The 21,391-nt window shown below is 38.1% G+C and overlaps 1 protein-coding gene across 1 annotated transcript in view; it reads left to right on the top strand.

Annotated features, from left to right (window-relative positions):
* Cntnap2 (contactin associated protein 2) overlaps positions 1–21,391 on the top strand; it is a 2,113,217-nt gene that overhangs the window by 869,529 nt on the left and 1,222,297 nt on the right. Inside the window, exon 5 of the mRNA XM_051152463.1 lies at positions 17,319–17,522. Coding sequence (XP_051008420.1) covers positions 17,319–17,522 — 204 coding nt within the window. The remainder of the gene's footprint in view (positions 1–17,318; positions 17,523–21,391) is intronic.

Below are 21,391 nucleotides of genomic sequence, written 5' to 3'. Positions count from 1 at the left end.
AGCTGCCTATCCTTAAAGCTACAGAATTCTGCAACATCCTCAGTGAGGCTTCAGGGTCTCTAATGGATTAGACTTTTATTTCTCTTACTTTATTTTGTGGCTGAAAAAGAAATTCACATCATAAATTGTACAAAACAATATCTGAAATTCTTGAATTTCTATATGTGACCTTCAAATCATATTTGACCTTAAGATAATTTAGGCCTTAGAAAAATCTGCAGATTAATATTTTATCTCTATCAAACTGAATAAATATCTGTATTTTCATGTTGAAATCTTAGAACATATTTTATAATGTCAGAAGTGTAGGCAATGATCAAATAACTAAGTAAAATAGAACATTTTACATACTTCTTCACAAGAAATACAGCTTAGAGGATATGGCATGTGTCCTATGATGCTCTGAGTAACTGAGACTTTATCTATGCATGTATAACTAAAACTTGGTTTTTCTGATTGTAATATACTTAGTGAATTTAATAATTAGAAATGCAAACCCCACAGTTATGTGGCAGTACACACATGAAGTATGGGAGATTTGTGGCTGTAAGGTTAGCTGTAGGACAGATGGACTAAAATGTGTGTTTATGCAATGGAAACATATACATGAAATGACAGTGGCATTTCACTCCTTTATGTAGGATTGCTCTTATGTCGCCCAGGCTGCCCTCAGTGTTGCTAGTTAGCCAAGGATGGATTAAAACTTCTGGTCCTCTTGCTTAGAACACCATAACTAGCTTACACCCCACTAAGAGCCAACCCAAGGCCTCCTGCACTCTAGGCAAACACTCTAGCAAACAAACTACTTTGTTGCACTGTTCAACAAATTAAATAATTGTACAGGTTTTATCATGAGCCTCAAGGCTCCCTTAACTATTTTATTGTGTTTTCACCTATTGTGTCCGTGGTTCTTGAGATGGCTCTACAGTTCCCATTTAAAAACAAGGGACTGATGTGCTCATTCATCAAAGTTGCCCTATGCTGTAAAGAGACACAGACATGAATTTGCCAGTACAAACCTAGGATTCCAGGCAAAACATGTGATTGCATTTCTAGGAGCCTCAGGTCACTACATATTTATCTACCAGTCAGTACGTCACATTGTTTAAAAGGCATGTTTCATTGTCTCCAGGATGCCTCACTTCCAAAGAAGCCACTGAGAATAGTGCTCGCATAAAGCTTATCTGGCACACACTGTGAGATCATCACAACTTTCTCCTGATGAGAAGTTCCCACAAGAACATTACAACACAAGATGCAGGTGTTTTGAACAATCACCCTACTCCATGCAGAAAAGCACAGGCTTGTACAAAGTATGGCATTAAGTAGATCATGGATAGGACATGCTTGATTGTATAAGAGCTGAGACCTGAAGACAGAGCCTAGTCTTCTTGGTCCCCTGAGGACTACACTTGGCATGACCCAGTGTTCTGTACACAGATGTTGGCATGAATGATATTAACGCTGCTTTAGGAGTTATGCATATTTGCTATAGCAAATGAATAAACCTGAAAAGACATACTGGTGCAAAATAAATAATTGGAACGATCCAGTACTTATTCTTTTAATTCAGGGTGTGCTATGTGAGTAATAACCCCAGAAAACAAGAAGAGCATATAGGATGTTTCTAAACGGGGTGAGCCTGAGAAGTCCCAGCCAGGAACTGGGTAGGCTAGCCAGCTGAGATAGTATCAATTCATAGATGTCATCTCATTGTGTGTAGTGAAAGGGCCAAAGACCTTTGAGGCCTTTGTGGGACACTGATGGCAATTGTGACGGTTATATGCTAATGACCTAATCACTTTCTAGAGCCCTCACCTCCTAAAGTAACCACATCAGTTGTTAGCTTTGTACAGTAACATTTGGGGGGAGGACCCCAAAATTCTGAGCATTCTCCTCTCTTGAGCACCCCAAATGCCCCTTCTCAGATGCAAAATACCTTCATCCCACCCCAACTATTTCAAAGGGCTTAATTAAACTCTAGCATCAGCTTTAATTTTTAAATCCTGACTCTCCAACTGGTAACTAAGTCAGAGTTACGAGGAAGATGCAAGCTCCACATCATACTGAAAAAAAACAATGGTTTCTGTGATGTTTGAATAACAGCACCACTACTGCACACCTTCAGTAGTTACAAATGAACAGGGATTGCCCCCTGTGAAGGCTTAGCGCATCCCACAAGCTCTCTGTTCTCCAATATGGCCAAAGTTTGTTGTCATTAAACCAGTTTATTTTCCATGGTGATGAATAATCAGGAGGAAATATGTCTCTTATGACGATCTGGATCACAACTGAGAAGGAGGAAGGACACATCAAGGAAGCTATGTGATTTTAAGAAGCTAGCAACACTCATTTGCACAAGCTGCATGTCTCCTCTGAGTGCTAAACTTGTAAGTTCTAGTCCAGGAACACTAATTCATTTTATCCTTGTCAGGGAAGGCTCTCTGGTCAAGTGGCAGGAACATTGCTTGTTTGTAGAAATAAATTAATTCAGCCTGCTCACCAGGGCCTGTGTGAGCATGAAGGTGTCACACAGTAACAGATAGTACCCGAGTTCACAGTGAATCAGTGTCCCTCTAGTGCCCAAACCACTGAAATGTGAGGATGACCAGGCCACAGAGAACCATTCAGAGCATTAGCAGACAGGACAGAGCCTGCTCTAGCACAGAGCAGAGAGCACAGTTTTTCCACAAACTGTATATATTAGGAGATTTCTTCATCCTATTTTATGCTTGAGGTACGTTCCACCCAAAGGTATATGAAATCAAACCCCACGTAAAGGTAGTCAGGATGTACAACACTTTAGAAACGAGCCCACAGCATACTGAGCATATGTTCCTTCCATTGCAGGTAGAATTAAATTGTTTATACCAATTCATTTAGCTTTCAAAGAAACAGAAGAAAGAATTTTAAGATGAAATGGTTCACTAGTTAACTTCTATATCACTCTGGTTTTATGAAAATGTGTGGGAGGTTTTGGTAAAAATACATGCCAACTGGGGCAATATCAAGCTTGCAATTTTATGTGGGTTCTAGGACTAGGATCGGTGATGCCGGCCTCACTCAGCAAGCCATTTCACCCACAGTGCCATCTCAATGGCCTGCACTTTGTGTTTTAAAGAGTAATTTTTGTCCTTCATCAACGTTATTTTTTTATTCCACCAAGCCATTGTAGCACTGAGTTTATTCAACACCCAGACAATGTTATTACTGAAAATATTCATTTGAAATTCTTCAGTTCCAAAGAATAAAGAATTTCATGATGCTGGAGTTCCAAGAAGCAGAAATTGATCACCAGAAGGCTGTGCACTCAACAATACTGGTATCCCTTGAGTTATGGGTCAGTGTGTTCTCTGTTCACATTAATAGAGTCCAGGTTCTTTATTTCTGGGTCAATACTATCTCTGCCATGTCCTGTCATGCATAAGTCCCAAGACTCTTGTGTTTACCTTTCTAGGATGCAAACTTGAACGTGTGCCTTCTTCTTAAAAGTATAATGCTCCTTATACTTTCTAGACAAGTAGGTAAGGCCTGGTAGGAAGGCATGAGTTTGGCTAGAGGGAATATTTCTAATGGGCCCTGGTGCCTAGAAGTTGAACCCAGTCATCAGGCACCTAGCCTTGGGGTAATTATGGAGGGTGGATAGTGAGTCAGAACAGAAGCATTCAATAACACTGGCAGGTGGATTACAAACCCAAGATACTTTGGCACTTGGTGTGTGTGCTTGAGGTATTGTTCGCTACTGTAATAGCTGTCTAGCTCTAGAAAGGCTGGTCATCCATGATCAGCAAAATCCCAGATGTCAAAGATCCAAAATGAAGACAAGACATCACCAAGACAGCGTAAGAATTAGAAGTAAACCACAGACATGTCAAAAAATATAGATGATGGCTACCTCTGAGCTCCATATCTCCTCATTTCCATCTTTCCTCCTTTGCCAATAGAAAGTATTGATCTTTTCTTCAATGTTACTGACATTCTATGGAAATAGTGTCTCAAAGCAATCTGCCTAGCTGTACCTCCCCAGAATCCCATCTTTCTGTCCTAAAGTACTGAAGGTTAGATATGACACTGAAAGTGAGCATGAATGGAACTGGTGGCTTTTTGAAAAGCCCAGGTTGAATGATAGGAATCCTCTGAATCATAAGGCACTCTGAGGATCTGCTTGAGGTCTGCTTTTCACAATCATTTTGGAGCCTCACAATCTAGATAATCGTTTCCTCACAGAAACAGGTTTTGGCAAAGTCAACACTACAGAATTCTTTTCACTGGACAGTAATGTTAGCACGGAGAAATCAACTCTAATGTATTTGTCTTTTTTTTTTTTTTTAGATTTTTTTATTAATTTATTCATATTACATCTCGATTGTTAGCCCTTCCCCTGTTTCCTCCCATTCTTCCCTCCCTCCCATTTCACCCCTTCTCCCCTCCCCTATGTCTGTGACCTAGGGAGACCTCCTCCCCCTATATATGCTCTCAGAATATCAAGTCTCTTCTTGGTAACTAGCTATCCTTCCTCTGAGTGCCACCAGGTCTCCCCATCTGGGGGACATGGTCAGAAAAGGGGCACCAGAGTTCCTGTGAGAGTCAGATCTCACTCTCCACTCAATGGTGGAGAGTATCATGTTAGTTGGCTAGGTCTTGGTAGGGGTTCAAAGCTTACTGCCTATATTCTCCTTGGCTGGTGCCTTAGTTTGAGGAGGACCCCAGGATCTAGATCTGCCTGTCATAAAGTTCTTCTTGTAGGTTTCCAGGACCCTGTGGGTCCTACAATTTCCTCTTTCTTCCATGCTACTCTTGCCTAAAGTCTCAATCGGATATCCTCTCCTCTGACCCACTTTCTTGGTAAGTGAAGATTTTCATGGTACGTATCCCTTGGACTAGCTAGTGTTTTGATATAAGTGAGTATATACCGTTTGTCTCTTTTTGCTTCTGGGTGTACTCACTCATTATGATAATTTCTAGATCAATCCATTTGTCCACAAATTTCGGGAATTCCTTGTTTTTAATAGCTGAGTAGTATTCCATCGTGTAAATATACCACAGTTTCTTAGTCCATTCTTCTACTGAGGGACACTTAGGCTGTTTCCATGTTCTGGCTATTATGTATAGAGCAGCTATGAACATGGTTGAGCATATGTCCCTGTTGTGTGGTAGGGCATTTTCTGGGTATATTCCAAGGAGTGGGATAGCTGGGTCTTGAGGAAGCCCTATTCCCATTTTTCTGAGAAAGCGCCAGATAGCTTTCCAAAGTGGTTGTACTAGTTTGCATTCCCACCAGCAATGAAGGAGTGTTCCTCTCTCTCTACATCCTCGCCAAAATGTGGTGTCATTTGAGTTTTTGATCTTAGCCATTTTGATGGGTGTAAGATGGAATCTCAGTGTCGTTTTGATTTGCATTTCTCTGATGACTAATGAGGACAAGCATTTCTTTAAGTGTTTCTCGGCCATTTGATATTCCTCTGTTGAGAATTCTCTGTTAAGTTCCAAGCCCCATTTCGCAACTGGGTTGTTTGGTTTTGTGGTGTTTAATTTCTTGAGTTCTTTATATATTTTGGATATTAAACCTTTGTCAGATGAAGGGTTGGTGAAGATCTTTTCCCATTCTGTAGGCTGTTGCTTTGTTCTCTTGACAGTGTCTCCTGCCTTACAGAAGCTTCTCAGCCTCATGAGGTCCCATTTATTAATTGTCGACATTAAGGCCTGGGCTGTTGGTGTACTGTTCAGGAAGTTGTTTCCTGTGCCTATGTGTCCCAGGCTCTTCCCCACTTTTTCCTCTAACTGAATTAATGTCTCTGGTTTTAAGTTGAGGTCTTTAATCCACTTGGACTTGAATTTTGTGCATGGTGACAAATAAGGGTCTAATTGCATTTTTCTACATGTAGACATCCAGTTAGACCAGCACCATTTGTTGAAGATGCTATCCTTTTTCCATTGAATAGATTTGGCTTCTTTGTCGTATTTGTCTTTTTGATTTACAAAAAATATAATAAAAATAGCTTCCTTGTGGATTTTCTTCAAATGAATTTTATGCTAATTTTCAGAAGATTCATATTATTGATGCATTATTAGGCACATTAGAGTAATAAACTGCTTAGCAAAAGAATGTTCTGATTTCCAGGTGTCTTATGAGTTGCTAGGGGGTGGGAGAGGAAGCAGAAAGTGGTATCTGTAACAATATGTGTGCCTGTGAAAGACCATTTCTGGAAGCAGAGGGCACTTTGAGTTTCTTTTTATTTTTGATATTGAATGATGTAATTTTGGTAATATAATTTCAAATTTTACTAACATTCTCCCTGTGTCTAGATTTGGTTCAATGAACTAACCACATAATGAACTATTCATAAGTCAATGCACATTATAGGTTTTCTTAAAGTAATTCAATAATAATAAAATATATACAGGAACAAATCCATCTTCCTGCTGAATGTCAATAAATATTTAATCTCAATTTAGTCCAAACTAACTGTGTTAAAGTAATGTCTTAGTAACTTAATAACTGTGTTGAAAGATTATCATAATAAGCTTTCCAACTTTAATCTTGCAACAAGTAAGTTTCTCTTCAATGCATCCAATTAAAGAAAAACTGTATTATAATAAAACTCATGTAGAAGTTAAATGTCTGAGCTCTTGACTTATAAACAATGCAGCATGACTATAACTATCACAATTCATTTTTAAACAATTTATATAAAAGCCCACAGATATAATAGTTAAGCAAATATATATCCTTGTATAATATTTGGATCTCTTAGAAAATCAACTTCACAGAACCATGCATTGGTTTGTAAGGATGCAGAAACATAACACAACTCCCCCTTTGCCATATATTTCAAAGACACATTCTATTTATATCAACTCCAGAAAGTTTTATTATGCTAAGAATGCAATATAGAGTGATACAAAGTCTGTGCCTTAGAATGTAAAAGCCCCAGAGGAAATCAGGCCTTTAGCAGGATAGTTTCTGCACAACCCGAAGAACGACATCATCAAGTTCTGTAAGCTTCAGTGGGACAGTAGGCCATGGATGTTTTATATAGACAAAGTTCCTAGTGGATGAGTCTTTTCTTTTCTTTTCTTTTTTATTTTTTTCTTTTCTTTTCTTTTTTGGGTGTGGTTAATTATTTTATTATTTAATTAATTTATTCAGATTACAATTCAATTGTTATCCCATCACTTGTATCCTCCCATTCCTCCCTCACTCTCACTTTCACCTTATTCCCCTCCCCTAGGTCTAAAACCGAGGGGATCTCCTCCCCCACTACATGGTCATAGGCTATCAAGTCTCATCTTGGTAGCCTGCTTATTCTTTCTTTGAGTGCCCTCAGGCCTCCTTACCAAGGGGAGGTGGTCAAATAAGAGGTATCAGAGTTCATGTCAGACTCTTTTCTAAGAATTAGAAAATGACTGAGGTGCAGCAAGATGAGGACAAAATGTCAGTTCTTGAGTTAATGCTCTCATGACGTCATCCAGAGACTCGGTTGATTTAACATCCTACTTAGCAATTAGTGAAGAGTGTGCTGTGCTCTAAAGAATGTGACAGGGGAAGGCAGGAGTTGCTGTCACTAAAGGTTTTACGATGTACATTACAGAACTTAGACTTTTTTTTTCCTCCTTGGGAAAAGTGTTGATACCGGGAAGGTGCTCGCAGCTTCTAGAGAATCAATGCAAGGCTTATCAGACAGTAATATATGCATTATTCCCTAAAGTATGCTAATGCAATGTACATTAGCAAGTGTGAGGGCATCTCTGAAGTGGAATATAAAGGGAATCAATGAATTTGAAAATTGAGAAGAGTTGTTTTCCCCAGGACTTGGAAATAGTTATCATATAGGTTGGGAAAAATAGAAGAGCTCAAAAACATTCTAGATCCCCAGTTCCAATGACTTGCTATTAGATAAGACAGCAGGACAAGGAAGCCCATAGAAATAATTACACACTTGACAAGTGGAGACAGATGTGCAGTACCCATGTAGACCCATCTTGCAGACAGTTGAGTATTGGAGTTTAAACTTTATAGAGAAGAGGGAATCAAGATGGTGAAAAAAATATTTTCTAAGTGATTTTGCAAGAGAAAAGAATCGGTGTAATAAAAGAGAAACCATATACTGAGAAACGTGAGAGAGAGAGAGCAGAGCAGAGAGAGAGAGAGAGAGAGAGAGAGAGAGAGAGAGAGAGAGAGAGAGAGAGAGAGAGAGAGAGAGCTCTAAAACAATAAAGGAGTGATGGAATCCCTAAATAACACCAAGAATTAGCACAAAAGACAGGGAGAGAGCAAAGCTAATTTCAGCTCTAGCCACGGATCCTTGTATGAGAGAACCTATGCTCTATTACTAAGGAATGCTGGAAAGCACAAACAAACATAGCCGTAAAAACAAACCAGCAGCCCTAAGTGCAGGAGAAAACCTTGCACAATTAAAATGCAGTTTGAAGGTTAGTTCTACAATACCCCTGTATTCTAGATCTCTCCAATATCCAGACATTAAGTTCTTACATCTACCCCAATTTGCTACCTTTTCCAGCTTGGCATAGGCTGGTAAGATGTGAACTTGGGGGGATACCATTGGGTGGAAACAACTCACTTATTATACTAAAACTTCAAGCTGAGTGAGGGCTGTGACCATAGCATGAACTTTCCTTGGCGCCTTTCATGGCCAATGCTTTCTAAGCAAACCTAATGAAGGATCTATGCCACTATCCATAGAATTGTAGACTGTGTTAAGATCCCTATCTTCCCTATAGTGGTGCATCAGGAACTGTGGGGGTTCCTTGTAAGTTCTGTAGATCTGCAGCACAGCAGAGAGGGATAATAATCCACATAACAACTGAGCCCACCCAATAGAATCTAGTGTATGTTGCCTGGCCAATCCACAGCCTTGGTACTCTGGCTGTTCACCAGAAGTCCCAGACATCACTCATCCCCAGGACCAGGGTAAGCATACATCCATGCTCCGCAGATCCAAGAATTAACTTCATCAAATATGGATAAGGGAACATCACACCAGATGTTCAGACATTGGAGGACAATAAAATACAAAAGAAAATGTAAAACTCTGAAAGGAAAAGTACATTTATCTAGAAGGCTGTCCTACTTCGAAGGAAATCTATTAGCTATTTGAAAAAAAATTTAATTATCCTTAAGAATCTCAGTGATTTTCAGAAGAGTGTGTGGGGAGTCAATGCAGGGAATGAACTCAGAATTCACTACTGAGAAATAACTCATAAAAAGAGTGAATCAGGAATATGGGAAATGAAACTCCAATGGGTAGAATGAAAGATATGAAGGAGAGCCCTGAAGAAGATCAGATTAAACCAAAAAAATGATTTTAGTAACTAAAGATCAAGTCAATGAATTAGCATATTAACATTGTCAACAAAATAGGAAAGTTAAAATGATGAGAAAGGGGGAGATAAATTTAAAAGAATGAAAATAGATTATAAACATGCATAACATAATCAAGTTTTTCAAGCACAAATTATGCTAATTTAAAAAATGAAAAGGAGAAACATTGAAAATCTATTTTATTAAGGTTACATAAAGGCTTAAAAGTATCCCAAAACTGTATGTGTGTGTGTATCTATCTATCTATCTATCTATCTATCTATAGATAGATAGATGGATATACAGATACAACTAAAAGAACCTTAGCTTGCATAAAGAAAAACATACTTTCACCAAAGCACAGTGCAGCGAAACTGTTAAAACACAGAACAAGAAAATCTTGAAAACAGAAAAAGAAAAGTATAAGGTCACACAATAATGGTCCATTAGAATTTTACTATCACTCATGAAAAATAAATTTGTAATCCAAAAGAAAATGGGAAATATATTGAAAGTTCTGAAAGAAAGAAGCAAACAGCAAACAACCCCCAATTTGCCACCTAAGAAAGCTATTCCTAGCAAAATTTTCTTTCTAAATATTAGAAGAAATAGTATTTCCCAAATAAGAAACTAAAGTGATGGACCTCTAGTAGCCCAGCTCTTAAAAATATTTACATGAACCCAACAATAAGAATGGAAGGATGAAAACTACTTTTTTTTTGTAAAAGATTCTTCAGGGACACAGAATATAGAAATTTGCCTTTATGATAGGAATCTGGCTAATCCAATGATGGCTGTCATGCTTGAGAGAAAGAGAATGAGATAGCCACTCAGGACAATAAACTGTGAGCCTCAGCAATCCCATCTGATAACAAAGGTGTGAAGGATCACAGAGAAACTTGTGTTGAGTCCACATGAAAAGCCAGAGGCAACAGTGAGATGTCCATGGGTCCTGGCATCAGTGAAAGAAGCATTCCCTTAACGTCCTTTCTTGACTCCACGCACTTCCCACTTCCCACTGCTTTGGTCCCAACTCACAGGATAAGTATGGATAAAAGCAGCCAGCAATATCCATGTGATAGTTTGAGTGTTATGACACAGGAAGTTTATTAGACCAAGTTAATTAATTCATTGCTTTTTAATTCAACCTCACTCAAGTTTTCAGGACATGAACAAAATATAGACAAATTCTTTTCAGGATGTAACATAAATTGCTATTAGTCCAAATTTTTAAATGTCGACTGTTTTATTACATTTTGCTGTTGAAAATATATAAGTGTTACTATTTCCATTATGGTGGTAACCCTGAGTGTTTCTAACTCTGTTGGGTTTGGGATATTCTTTTATTTTTTTATTTTCATTTGTTTTAATTTATTCAGATTACATCCCGATTGTTAAGCCTCCCTTGTATCTTCCCATTCCCCCTCCCTCCCTTCCTCTTCTACCTACTCCCCTCGCCTAGACCTCTAAGAGAAAGGGACCTCCTCCCCCATCATATGACCACAGCCAATTAGGTCTCATCCCGATACCCTGTTTCCCCTTCCTCTGTGTGCCTCCAGGCCTCCCCACCAAGGGGAAGTGATCAAATGGGGGGCACCAGAGTTCACGGTCACAGGCAGTCTCCATTCTCCCTACAACCATGGAGAATGAGAAGTCCTTTGGCTATATCTGAACAATACTGCATGCACTGTCCTTGGTTGGTGGACAGTTTATGTTGGCCTCCTGGATCCACTGGCCTTGATGGTCTTCTTGTGGGGCTCCTCAACCCTCTGGGTCTTTCCATGGCCCCATTCCTCCATTCTACTCTCAGGGCTCCACCCAACAAGTTTCAGTATCTGTCCTGATCCATCTTATTACCATCTGAAACCTATGGAAGCTGGCCTTGAGTGTCAACATTTCTATCAGCAGTTTTATCTTCTAAAGACGCACTGACCTCGTTGATCAACACCTGTTTTCATCATTTTTGATATCTCTAGTTGCTATTTCTAAAATTTTCAAATTCCTCCCATCACCCAGTTTCAAAGTCCTAAGATCCATATAATCAGATTTAGTTGAAACAATGGCCCCTACTTTCCTGGTCCCAATTTACTGTGTTGGTTAATTTTAATTAACATGACTATAAGACCTGTTAGAAACAAGAAATATTTATTTATATTTATTACCATCAGAATATTTTGGTCCATCATGGCAAAGGAACCATGCCAGGGAGCTCCATAGTGAGAAGAGTGTGTGGTTGTGACTGTTTATATTAAAGCTAACCCTGAAATAGACAACAAACAGGAGCTGAGCTTCAAGCCATCAAAATTCTACCTACATTACTGGCTAATACGGAATATTATAGAACATACTAAAAATGATGAGGAAAAAAGAGGGAATCAGGACAGAAAAAAAAAAAAAAAAAAAAACTAAAATAGGCTTTCAGTGACCAGGAAGGTGCTAGGGGGATAGTGGTAGTCTGTGGTAGTCTGAGAAGGCCCTTGCATACATGGGTAAATGAGATGCTCAGTGCACAGTAAACACATATATGTACATGTCACAGTATAGCAGAGGAATCCAATAGTTTACACACGTATCTGTGTGTTGTTGACTATATTTTAAATGAGTTCATTTTATGAGACATTTCAATAATGACTCTGCTGATATGGTTGCTCTTTTATAACATGGGATGGGGCACCTAAGGACAAAAGAAAGCTGTTGTACAGAGGGTGAAATTCCAGATTTCATAAAAGCCGTGAGAGTCCTTTTTTTATTATTTCTTTCCCCCAAAGTGTCTAGATCTAGGTCAAATTGAAAGGATCTGTTAAAATAATCCACTTTGACTGCTTAGCAAACATCTACACTTCGAGAAAAGACAGTGCCTTGGAAAACATAATTAGATCCAAGCATATCCAAATAGAAATGGATGGATTCCATCGGAGTTTATGTCTACCCTAGTGCCCAGTCATGTAAAAACCATGAAATAAATGCCTGCCCACAGTCATAATCCTAAAAAGTAAGCAGAATTTAGCCAGAATTTTTCTGATGATTGGGACTTACCTGATGAGTGTATGGTGAGCTGTATGTCTAATTATAATTGTGGCATCAAAGAAGGTGAAGGTGATTTTAGGAACGTCACCCAATCTGGTGCCTAAATTTTAAGCTAAGCTTAACAAAGGTCTGTGTGATACCAGCTTATTAAAATATAAGTGACAGCATGACAGACATTCAACAAGTGTTTCTTTGAACATTGCCTGGCATTGATTTTTCTAACCCCAAAGCTATTAGAAAACAAGTTAAAAAATCAGATCCCTAGGGCTTCCTGGCTGCCAGCTTAGCTCCAGGTTCAGTGAGAGATTCTGTCTCAAGGGAATGGGACTGAGAGTTAAAGAGCAGAGCTTCTAATGGGCTCCTCTGGATTCCGCATGAACACTAGCACACATCTACACACACGCGCGCGCACACGCACACACCACACACACACACACACACACACACCACAGTCTGTTCACTTTCTCACGTAGACATACATAGAGAATGAGAGGGTAGTAAAAATGAAAATGTCTTTCATGTTATTTCATGGTCATATACAATTCTAAATACTGACATCTGACTTGAAAAAAAAAAACCAAATATGGGGATGTATATTGTTGTAAAAGTTGATATTCTACTGAAATTCCATCTTGTATTTTTAAACTTTAGTTTTAAAGATATATCTCAGACTCTTAAAGTAGCTTGGTATTTATACACTATAAGTGCTAATTTGATTATATATAATTTTTACACACAAATATTGCTACATATATGTATATAAATATTGTAAATATATTATACAATATTATATGTTCTATATTACATGGGCAACCCTTGTTAATTTATATTTTTATTCATGTTGAATACAAAATTTATACTCATGAATATATGTATAATTTATTTGTAATGTATACATTATGCCATACTTTAGATTAGATAGTTGCACAGCTTGGTAGTTAAATATATAAAAATTTAACATTTTAACAACTACTCATCATTAACAATATCCATCTCTCCTGAGAATGACTTTGTTTCCAATTTTAATATATGTTATGTAATAGTGTGAAAATGCACATTTTTGGTAGAAACATATCCAAGGTATTTGAATACAATATGGTAAACACTTCTCCAGAAAAAAAAGAAATTGTAAAATTTCAGCGAGTATAAAACCAGTAGCCTAACTAACAAAACAAAAACGGCCTCATTGCAAGAGGATTTGATGAGTTGGGCACACTCCCAGATCCCTGAGTTATTGTTAGAAGCAAAATTGTGAAAACACTATGAATTGGCATTCACTTTTGAATAGCCATTATTCTTGTTCAAATTGCTTAAACAGTTCGACCACGCCTATTTAATCTCTACAGAGAAACCTTAACTTTGGGGAGTGATAAGTAATCAGAATCATAGAAAAAAAAGTAGCTTGTCCTAAAATAAGCCCAACATATTATTAGACACCAAGTGAAAGTTTAAAGTTTTTTCATAAGAAATAGAAATAATCTGTGTTGGATGTTATTTGCATCATTATACAATATTCCAGACCCTTCAAAGGAGCATGATAGGTATTTAAGTACAAGTTATATCACACAGACCATTTCAGGGAGCTTTATAATTTCCATATTAGCTCTTTGCTCACACATCTGTGGATATTACAAAGCTGTTCACAGAGAAAGAGGTTTGACTTTGTAATGGATGAGGTCTGGCTTAAAGATCATTTTATCAGTTTTTCAACCCACCACAAAGGGTTTGTGATGGGTAAAATGAGTCTGGGCAATGTGAATCTCTTCCCTGCATGATTTTTTTTTATCAATTCTACAGGACTGTCTAGAGCCAATAAGCCACACCCACTCTCTCTGCCACACTTCCCCATTCTGTTGTGAGAGGCAGGAATGCACAAATAACTATTTTGTTCTTGGCACTGTGTAGAGATTTCTATTTATATGAACATATAAAGGTGGAGATTTCTTGCCTCTATCTAGGCTGAAGGGACATTTGCTTCCTGATATTTGAATGAGAAGCATCATAAGTCACAATTAATATATATAGAAGGCATATAAAACAAAGATGGCTCTATTATTCAGCTGTCACTGATAGGAAGCTGGTGGCAAAATTACTCTCCAGAGGTCATAACTGACTCCTTCCTTGCACTTTTCATTTATCCACCTTTCAAGACAAAAAGGAATTTCTACCAGCTGTGGAATTATAAATTCAACCTACGATCTGAAAACCGGGTACCGTTTTTCTTGCCTTTATCTCTCATCATGGATGATGAAGATATTCCACTGGAATTCAGTTATGACAGTATGGATGATTAAGCTCTAGTCTAATTGGCTTTGCAGTGTGAGCAGAAGCCAGGACTTAATGATTGTTTCCCCCCAGCCTCTGTATTAAAATAAACCCCTGTGATTCACAGACACAGGCAACAGGAGTCTGGTGGTTATGAAAGGCTTTTTATGAGCAACAGCACTGATTGTAGGAAAATTGAGAGTACAAAGTTAAGTTTGGCTCTTGGAACTTTCAACTAATGAACATGCCTTTAAGAATTTATATATTTTTTCTTTTTTTTTTATCTTTTCAGTCTTTATTTTTTAATATATTTTATTAATTTATTCATATTACATCTCAATTGTTAGCCCATCCCTTGTATCCTCCCATTTCTCCCATTTTCCCCTTACTCCCCTCCCCTATGACTGTGACTGAGGGGGACCTCCTCCCCCTGTATATGCTCATAGGGTATCAAGTCTCTTCTTGGTAGCCTGCTATCCTTCCTCTGAGTGCTGCCATAATATGACCATGTTTTGGCTTTCAGATGTGTGTGCATGGGAATGCTTGTGCCTGTGAAGTCACGTGCCTTCTTCCTAAGCCACTCTCTTTCTTCTGATTTTGAGACAGGGGTGTCACTGAACCTGGAGTTGACAGGCTTACCAATAAGCTCTGGAGCTTCTCCTGTCCCTACCGATCCTGGGCTGAAATGAAAAGCTTGCCTCACCACACCTAGCTTTTTGTGTGCTTTTCCAACTGAGGCATCTCCTTAGCCCCTCTCTTAACTTTTAAAAACATAGCATTGTTCAAACTGTGGCTTAAAGCATAGGTTTGAGTTCATCACCTCTGCGTCTTTAAAGCATGAGAAAGTTTTTTATGGCTTTGTGGAAAACAGAGCTTTAAGCCTGAAGTAATGTTAGAAACAGTTGTTGTAGTTCACTTTGCAGAGGAAAAAGTGCTTGGCATTAATAGGTGGTTCTCGAAAGGGACAGGAGATGGCAGACCTCACGTCTTTTGCCACCACATTGAGGACATGACAGGCAGAAGGAATTGCTCTACTTACCAGGAAAATCAAGTTCTTCCTTGTGGTACTGGATCTGACTACATACCAGAAAACCAGAACATGAAATGAGAAAACATTTCTCCAACAGGCTTTCAACTCTCTGTTATTTTCTCCACTGTCTTCCGATGGGAGTGTTTTAGAAAGAGCTCTCGTAGCCTAAAGGCTGGCTTTGTACAGAACTATTATCTCCAGGTACTAGAAAAACCTAGTTTTACTAAATTTTCTGTAATTTCAAAATTAATCAGTTAAAAAACGTGGGACTTTTGAAAATATCTTCATAATATCCCAAAATAGTAACTCCCCTGTTAGCTATGGAAATATTTTGATCCATATTTTAATGGTTGTACTTATACCCATTCCATCACCTGGGGACCCTTTGCCCAGGCATGGACAACACATACCCCGCTGTCACTCTTACCGCTGAACAAGGGACCAAATGACTATGTGAACAATGAGCAGTGATGGAGCAAACATAGCACACAGTCTGCACATTGCTTACTTGGGAAAATTTTAATGTAATCCCTTACATTCAAATTAGAGCCACTCTAGTCACAGTAAAGCTAGAGAGGCTTATTTTTTTCCCAGTTCAGAAATGGCAACTGCAGTTTCCCCAGTCCAAATGCAAGAGACTGATATGGACTTTGAGACAGATATCTGAAGCTACCCAAGAGGACATGCTGGAAGAAGGTGCTTAAAGCTCACTTAGTTACAAACTCCCAAATCCTATAGCAAACTTATTAAAAATGTTACACTACATAAAAGCAGTATACAACACAACATTATATTTCGAGTTACTGTGTACTTATATTTAGGAGAGAGAACCAATTATTAAATTTAAATGTGTTTATTAAATTGCAAGGAATTATCTTTCTTAAGGAAGAAAAATTACATAATCTTTTAGAGCTAAACCATCTTCCAGGAAGAGTACAAGAGCCAGAGTTGGTGTTGGGCTGCTAGGAAACAGTGTCTTCTGGAAGGAAGCTATAGGTACTTGACTTCAAGCAATTAGGATATCATGAGAAAAACTTGTTTAAGCCCAAGCCAGACCAAAGACCAGGATAGAGTCAAACTTGGCACAGAGCCCCAACCATACTGTGGCACTATTGGCAGTCATATGCTGCTGGGAAAGGGACAGACAGTTTTCTATAAGCATATAGCCCCTAGTAAATTGACCATTGGAAGATGACACATCAAGGACTATTTGGACAATGCACAGTGGCCTTAAGAAAAAAAATATAGGGACACAAAATTGTATGCGTAGGGAAAGGGGATAGACATGGAAAGCATTGGGACGTAGGGTGAACATTATTAATGCATGTCATATGAACCTCTCAAATAATTGCTTTTCTTTACTCCTTTACAATTAACTATACATTCCCAAGTTGAAATTTCAATCATATTCATATTAACTGAGTTTTCACTGTTAGTATAGCAATTGAAGTAAAAGCCTATATTGATAGATATAATGATTCCTATTTACTCGCGCTAGGAATTCCACTTTAGGACACATGGTAAAGTAAAAGAAAGAGAAAAGGACTGGGATCGATACTTTATCAGGAAAATATTGTTTTAAACTCCCATTTTCCCAAGTAGGCACCGGTGGATAGTGGATGTTCAACTGTACAACCAGACTAATGGAGTGTCTCTCTCTCTCTCTCTTCTCAGGGGCTGACGTTATCAACTTTGATGGCCATGTTGTGTTACCATATCGATTCAAAAACAAGAAGATGAAAACACTCAAAGATGTCATATCTTTGAAATTTAAGACCTCTGAAAGTGAAGGCGTAATCTTGCATGGCGAAGGACAGCAAGGGGATTACATTACTTTGGAACTGAAGAAAGCCAAGCTGGTCCTCAGCTTAAATCTAGGTTTGTTGTAATTCTTTATTATTTTTTCCTACCACTAAAATATTTATATATAAGTCAGTGGAGAGATGGCTCAGCAGTTGAGAGCACTGGCTGCATTTGTAGAAGTCTCGGGCTCATTCCCAGCAACTCATGATAGTTCACAAGGATCTGATGACCTCTTTTGACTTTCATGGTTGCCAGGCATGTGCATGGTACACATGCATACATGCAGACAAAGCACTCATACATATAAAATAACTTAGTCCAAAGCATTTTAAATGTTACATGACCCTTTAAATCTAGAATGCAAAGATCTCATATTCTACTGTCAAGCTTTTCATCTATGGTGGCAGATTATCTATTTATACCTATTCTATTAATCATTTTATCACTTTAACAATATACCTCAAAAATTACTTAACATAGTAAAGATTTATGTTTGCAAGTTGCTTGATGTAGCAAAAGTGAAAGTCCATAGCCAATGGACCCATAGCTCTGAGATTGTGTTGGGGTAGAACATGATGGAGAAAGGGCTTGGTTGAAGAAAGATGCTCACGGGGACCAAGAAATAGAAAGAGTGGAAGAATATAGAAACAGGATAAGAACCAGTGCCCCAATTTCTGTGACCTATTTCTTTCAACCAAGATCTACTCCCTAGTGCCTGTCACATCTCAATAGCACTAGCAAATCATTATTTCATCAGCGGACTGACTGATCCATGCATGAAATTGAAGCAATCATCATCCAATCACCTTTCCCAACCTCAGTAGCTGAGAGCAAGATATTAACCATTGAACTTTGGGGAACACTTTAGGCTCAATCCATAATACTATTTAACAAAATGTTTGTTGAAACACTTTTACTATGTTCAATGTTACAGTAACTGGTAGCATACATCAGGGAACAGAAAGACATGATCTTATTAACTTTGTGAACTACTCCAGTGAGATAAAAATAAATGACTTCAAAGTATGAGTGTTAGGAAGTCAATTTAATAAGCATGTATTATACTGCGCTCAGACTTAAATGACACATTGAGAAGCAATAGGACCAACATTAGAATACATAATGAAGAAAAACCCTCCCTTAGGGAAAAACACATTGTCGAAGATAAGATCTAAGTGACGGAAAAAAACAAAAACAAGAAAACATCAAAAGAGAGAAGACTTGATGGGTTGGACTATTGAAAGACCTCACATAATCAGGGAAAAAAAGCAACTTTTGGATGGATACATAAAGTGGATTTCTGGAAACAAGAGAGGAACGCCAGAAGATGTTCAGATTCTATAGGAAGCTACATGTTCTGATTTTAAGAATGAAAACCTATGCAATGCTCACTCTGTATGTGCTCTGAGACTTTCATGGGAAGAGAAGCCCAAATCAGCATGGGAGTCAAACAAGACGCATTCATTGCCAGGGAGAGATGGTGCTAGCATCAATGAAAAATTGACAGGAGAGATAAAATTTTATGTTAGTGGTAAGTTCAGCATGACCTGTGATGGATCGTGTATGAAGCAAGAAGAAAGAATAGAAACAAAGAATTATCCCTAGGATTTAGGCTTGGTCACTAATGGAACGGTTAATGCCGTTTTCAGAACTAAAATATAAAACAAGGGCAGAAGTAACTACAAGGATTAATAGGTGGCACTCAGAGGAAGGACAGCAGGTTGCCAAGAAGAGACTTGATACCCTATGAGCATATACATGGGAAGGTAATCCCCCTCAGGAACAGTCATAGGGGAGGGGAATAATGGGAAAATGGGAGGGAGGGAGGGAAGAATGGGAGGATACAAGGGATGGGATAAACATTGAGATGTAACAAGAATACATTAAAAAAAATAGGAAGACAGAACATTTGTGCTTCGTATTATATAAACAAAAGGTATTTATATAAAGTCAAATACAGTGTATGAGCAGAGAGTGCACTATGGGGTGGGGGATTAGCAAGAAGTGGAGAGGGAAGTCGAGTGTGTGCAGGACCTCAGAATCTAAGAAAAGAGAAATGACCAATGCTATGTAACACATCTAAGATGTCAGCTGACATGGAGACAGATGGGTGAATACTGTCTCGGCCAACATGGAGCTTGCTGTTTACTCACTCTCTGAAGGACTGAGAGAACACAGTTTTTGACTTGTTTTACAAGTGAAGAGAGTAAAATGTGTGGAAATAAATGTTTGAATTTAACGAAACTAAAAAGAAGCAAGGGAAAGAAATATTGGTGGGAGAATAGGAAAACTCATGGGGCTGTTATCTCGCCACCCCCCACCCCCCACTCACCACTGCCTCACACAGGTTTTAAGTAGACAGAGCCAAGGCCGGTTGGCTTGCTGATAACATATCTGAGACTCACAGATTGCTGAAGAAAATGTTCACAGCCTTGACAGTTGCATTCAGAATTCCAGACTGTACCACGAAATGACATTTTTTTTTTCTTGCTTCACTTAGTGTTCTGGGTTCCATATAGGAGCAACACCCAATGGCAACATATAGTCCAAGGATTTATTTTCTCTGCCGCAATAAAAATTCTACAAAACCAAAAATTTAAAAATAAATGAGTAACCGAAAAACGCTTATTAAGTGTAGTACCAGAGGAAATCACAAAATTGAAGATTAGGACACTCAAGAGAGAACTTGCCAGCTGGATTTTTCTGTCCTGTATTACCTTTTTTAAAAAAATAAATAATTCAGATTACATCTTAATTATTATCCCTCACTTGTATCTTCCCATTCCTCCCTCCCTCTTTCACCCTATTCTCCTCCCCTAGGTCTGTGACAGAAGGGGACCTCCTCCCCCACCATATGATCACAGCCTATCAGGTCCCATCCTGGTAGCCTTCTGGCTCTTCTTATGTGTCATCTTGAGCTTCTGAACTTACCTGAGGATGTCTTGAGCCCTGTGTGCTAACTTATTTTGAGGATCACTGTCAAGTCTCGAAACACATTGAATTTGGGTTGTTTGCATGCAATAATGCATTGTCATAAGCATAGAGCCTTGACTACATAACGTTCATTTTCAAAGTACAAAATGATGAAAATGTATCACACACTTATACCAAATTACTGGGGTTGTTTTTTTCCTCCATTAAAATAAAGTACGAATGAAGCTGAGGAACATGAAAATGTTATATATACAAATTTAATGCTATTCATGAAAAATCACATTACTCTGTAACAGTTTCAAGCTGCAAATAGAAAATGTATGCTTTGGATATAAAAATATAACACAAAAAAATCTAAACACTAATGATACCAAATACTCTATCACATTAACTACAACCACAAAAACAATAAAATGAAAGATAATAACTTTTGTCAAATTAATGCGTCTTTTTAGGGTTTATGTGTAAATGACAAAAGGGTTCTTTTTACTATTCTGCTGATAATATTTTGGGTAAAATTTTTGACCACATAGCTTCAAACATTTGACATAGTTTGCATATTTTTTAGGTCAGAGGGGAAGAAGACATGCTCAGTCCTGATGTGACCTAATAAGCTCAGGTGGATGGGAAGGGGGGGCTCTCTTTATCTGAGGATTAGAAAAGGGGATAGAGGAGGGGGTGGAGCGTGGGACTGAGATGAGAGGAGGGATGGAGGCTGTGACCAGGATGTAAAGTGAATAAATAAATTAATTAATAAGAACCAAAAATAATAAAAAAGCAAAATAAAAAATTGAGAAATGTATGAAAAAAATTTAAGTCTTAAGTCCAAAGATATATTTTTCAATATCAATTCAACTTCAGAATTTGAAGGAAAAGTAAAATTTATCGAAAAGTTGGCCAGATTAAAATGTGTTTAATTTTAGGGTTTTTTTTTTTTAGTCTATTTTAAACAAAGACTTACTTTTACGTGTATATATATGTTTTCCCTATAAGTATATATGTATACATTT

This window comes from Acomys russatus, chromosome 10, assembly GCF_903995435.1.
Source record: "Acomys russatus chromosome 10, mAcoRus1.1, whole genome shotgun sequence".
NCBI lineage: Eukaryota > Metazoa > Chordata > Mammalia > Rodentia > Muridae > Acomys > Acomys russatus.
This window is presented reverse-complemented; position numbering and strand designations above follow the sequence as displayed.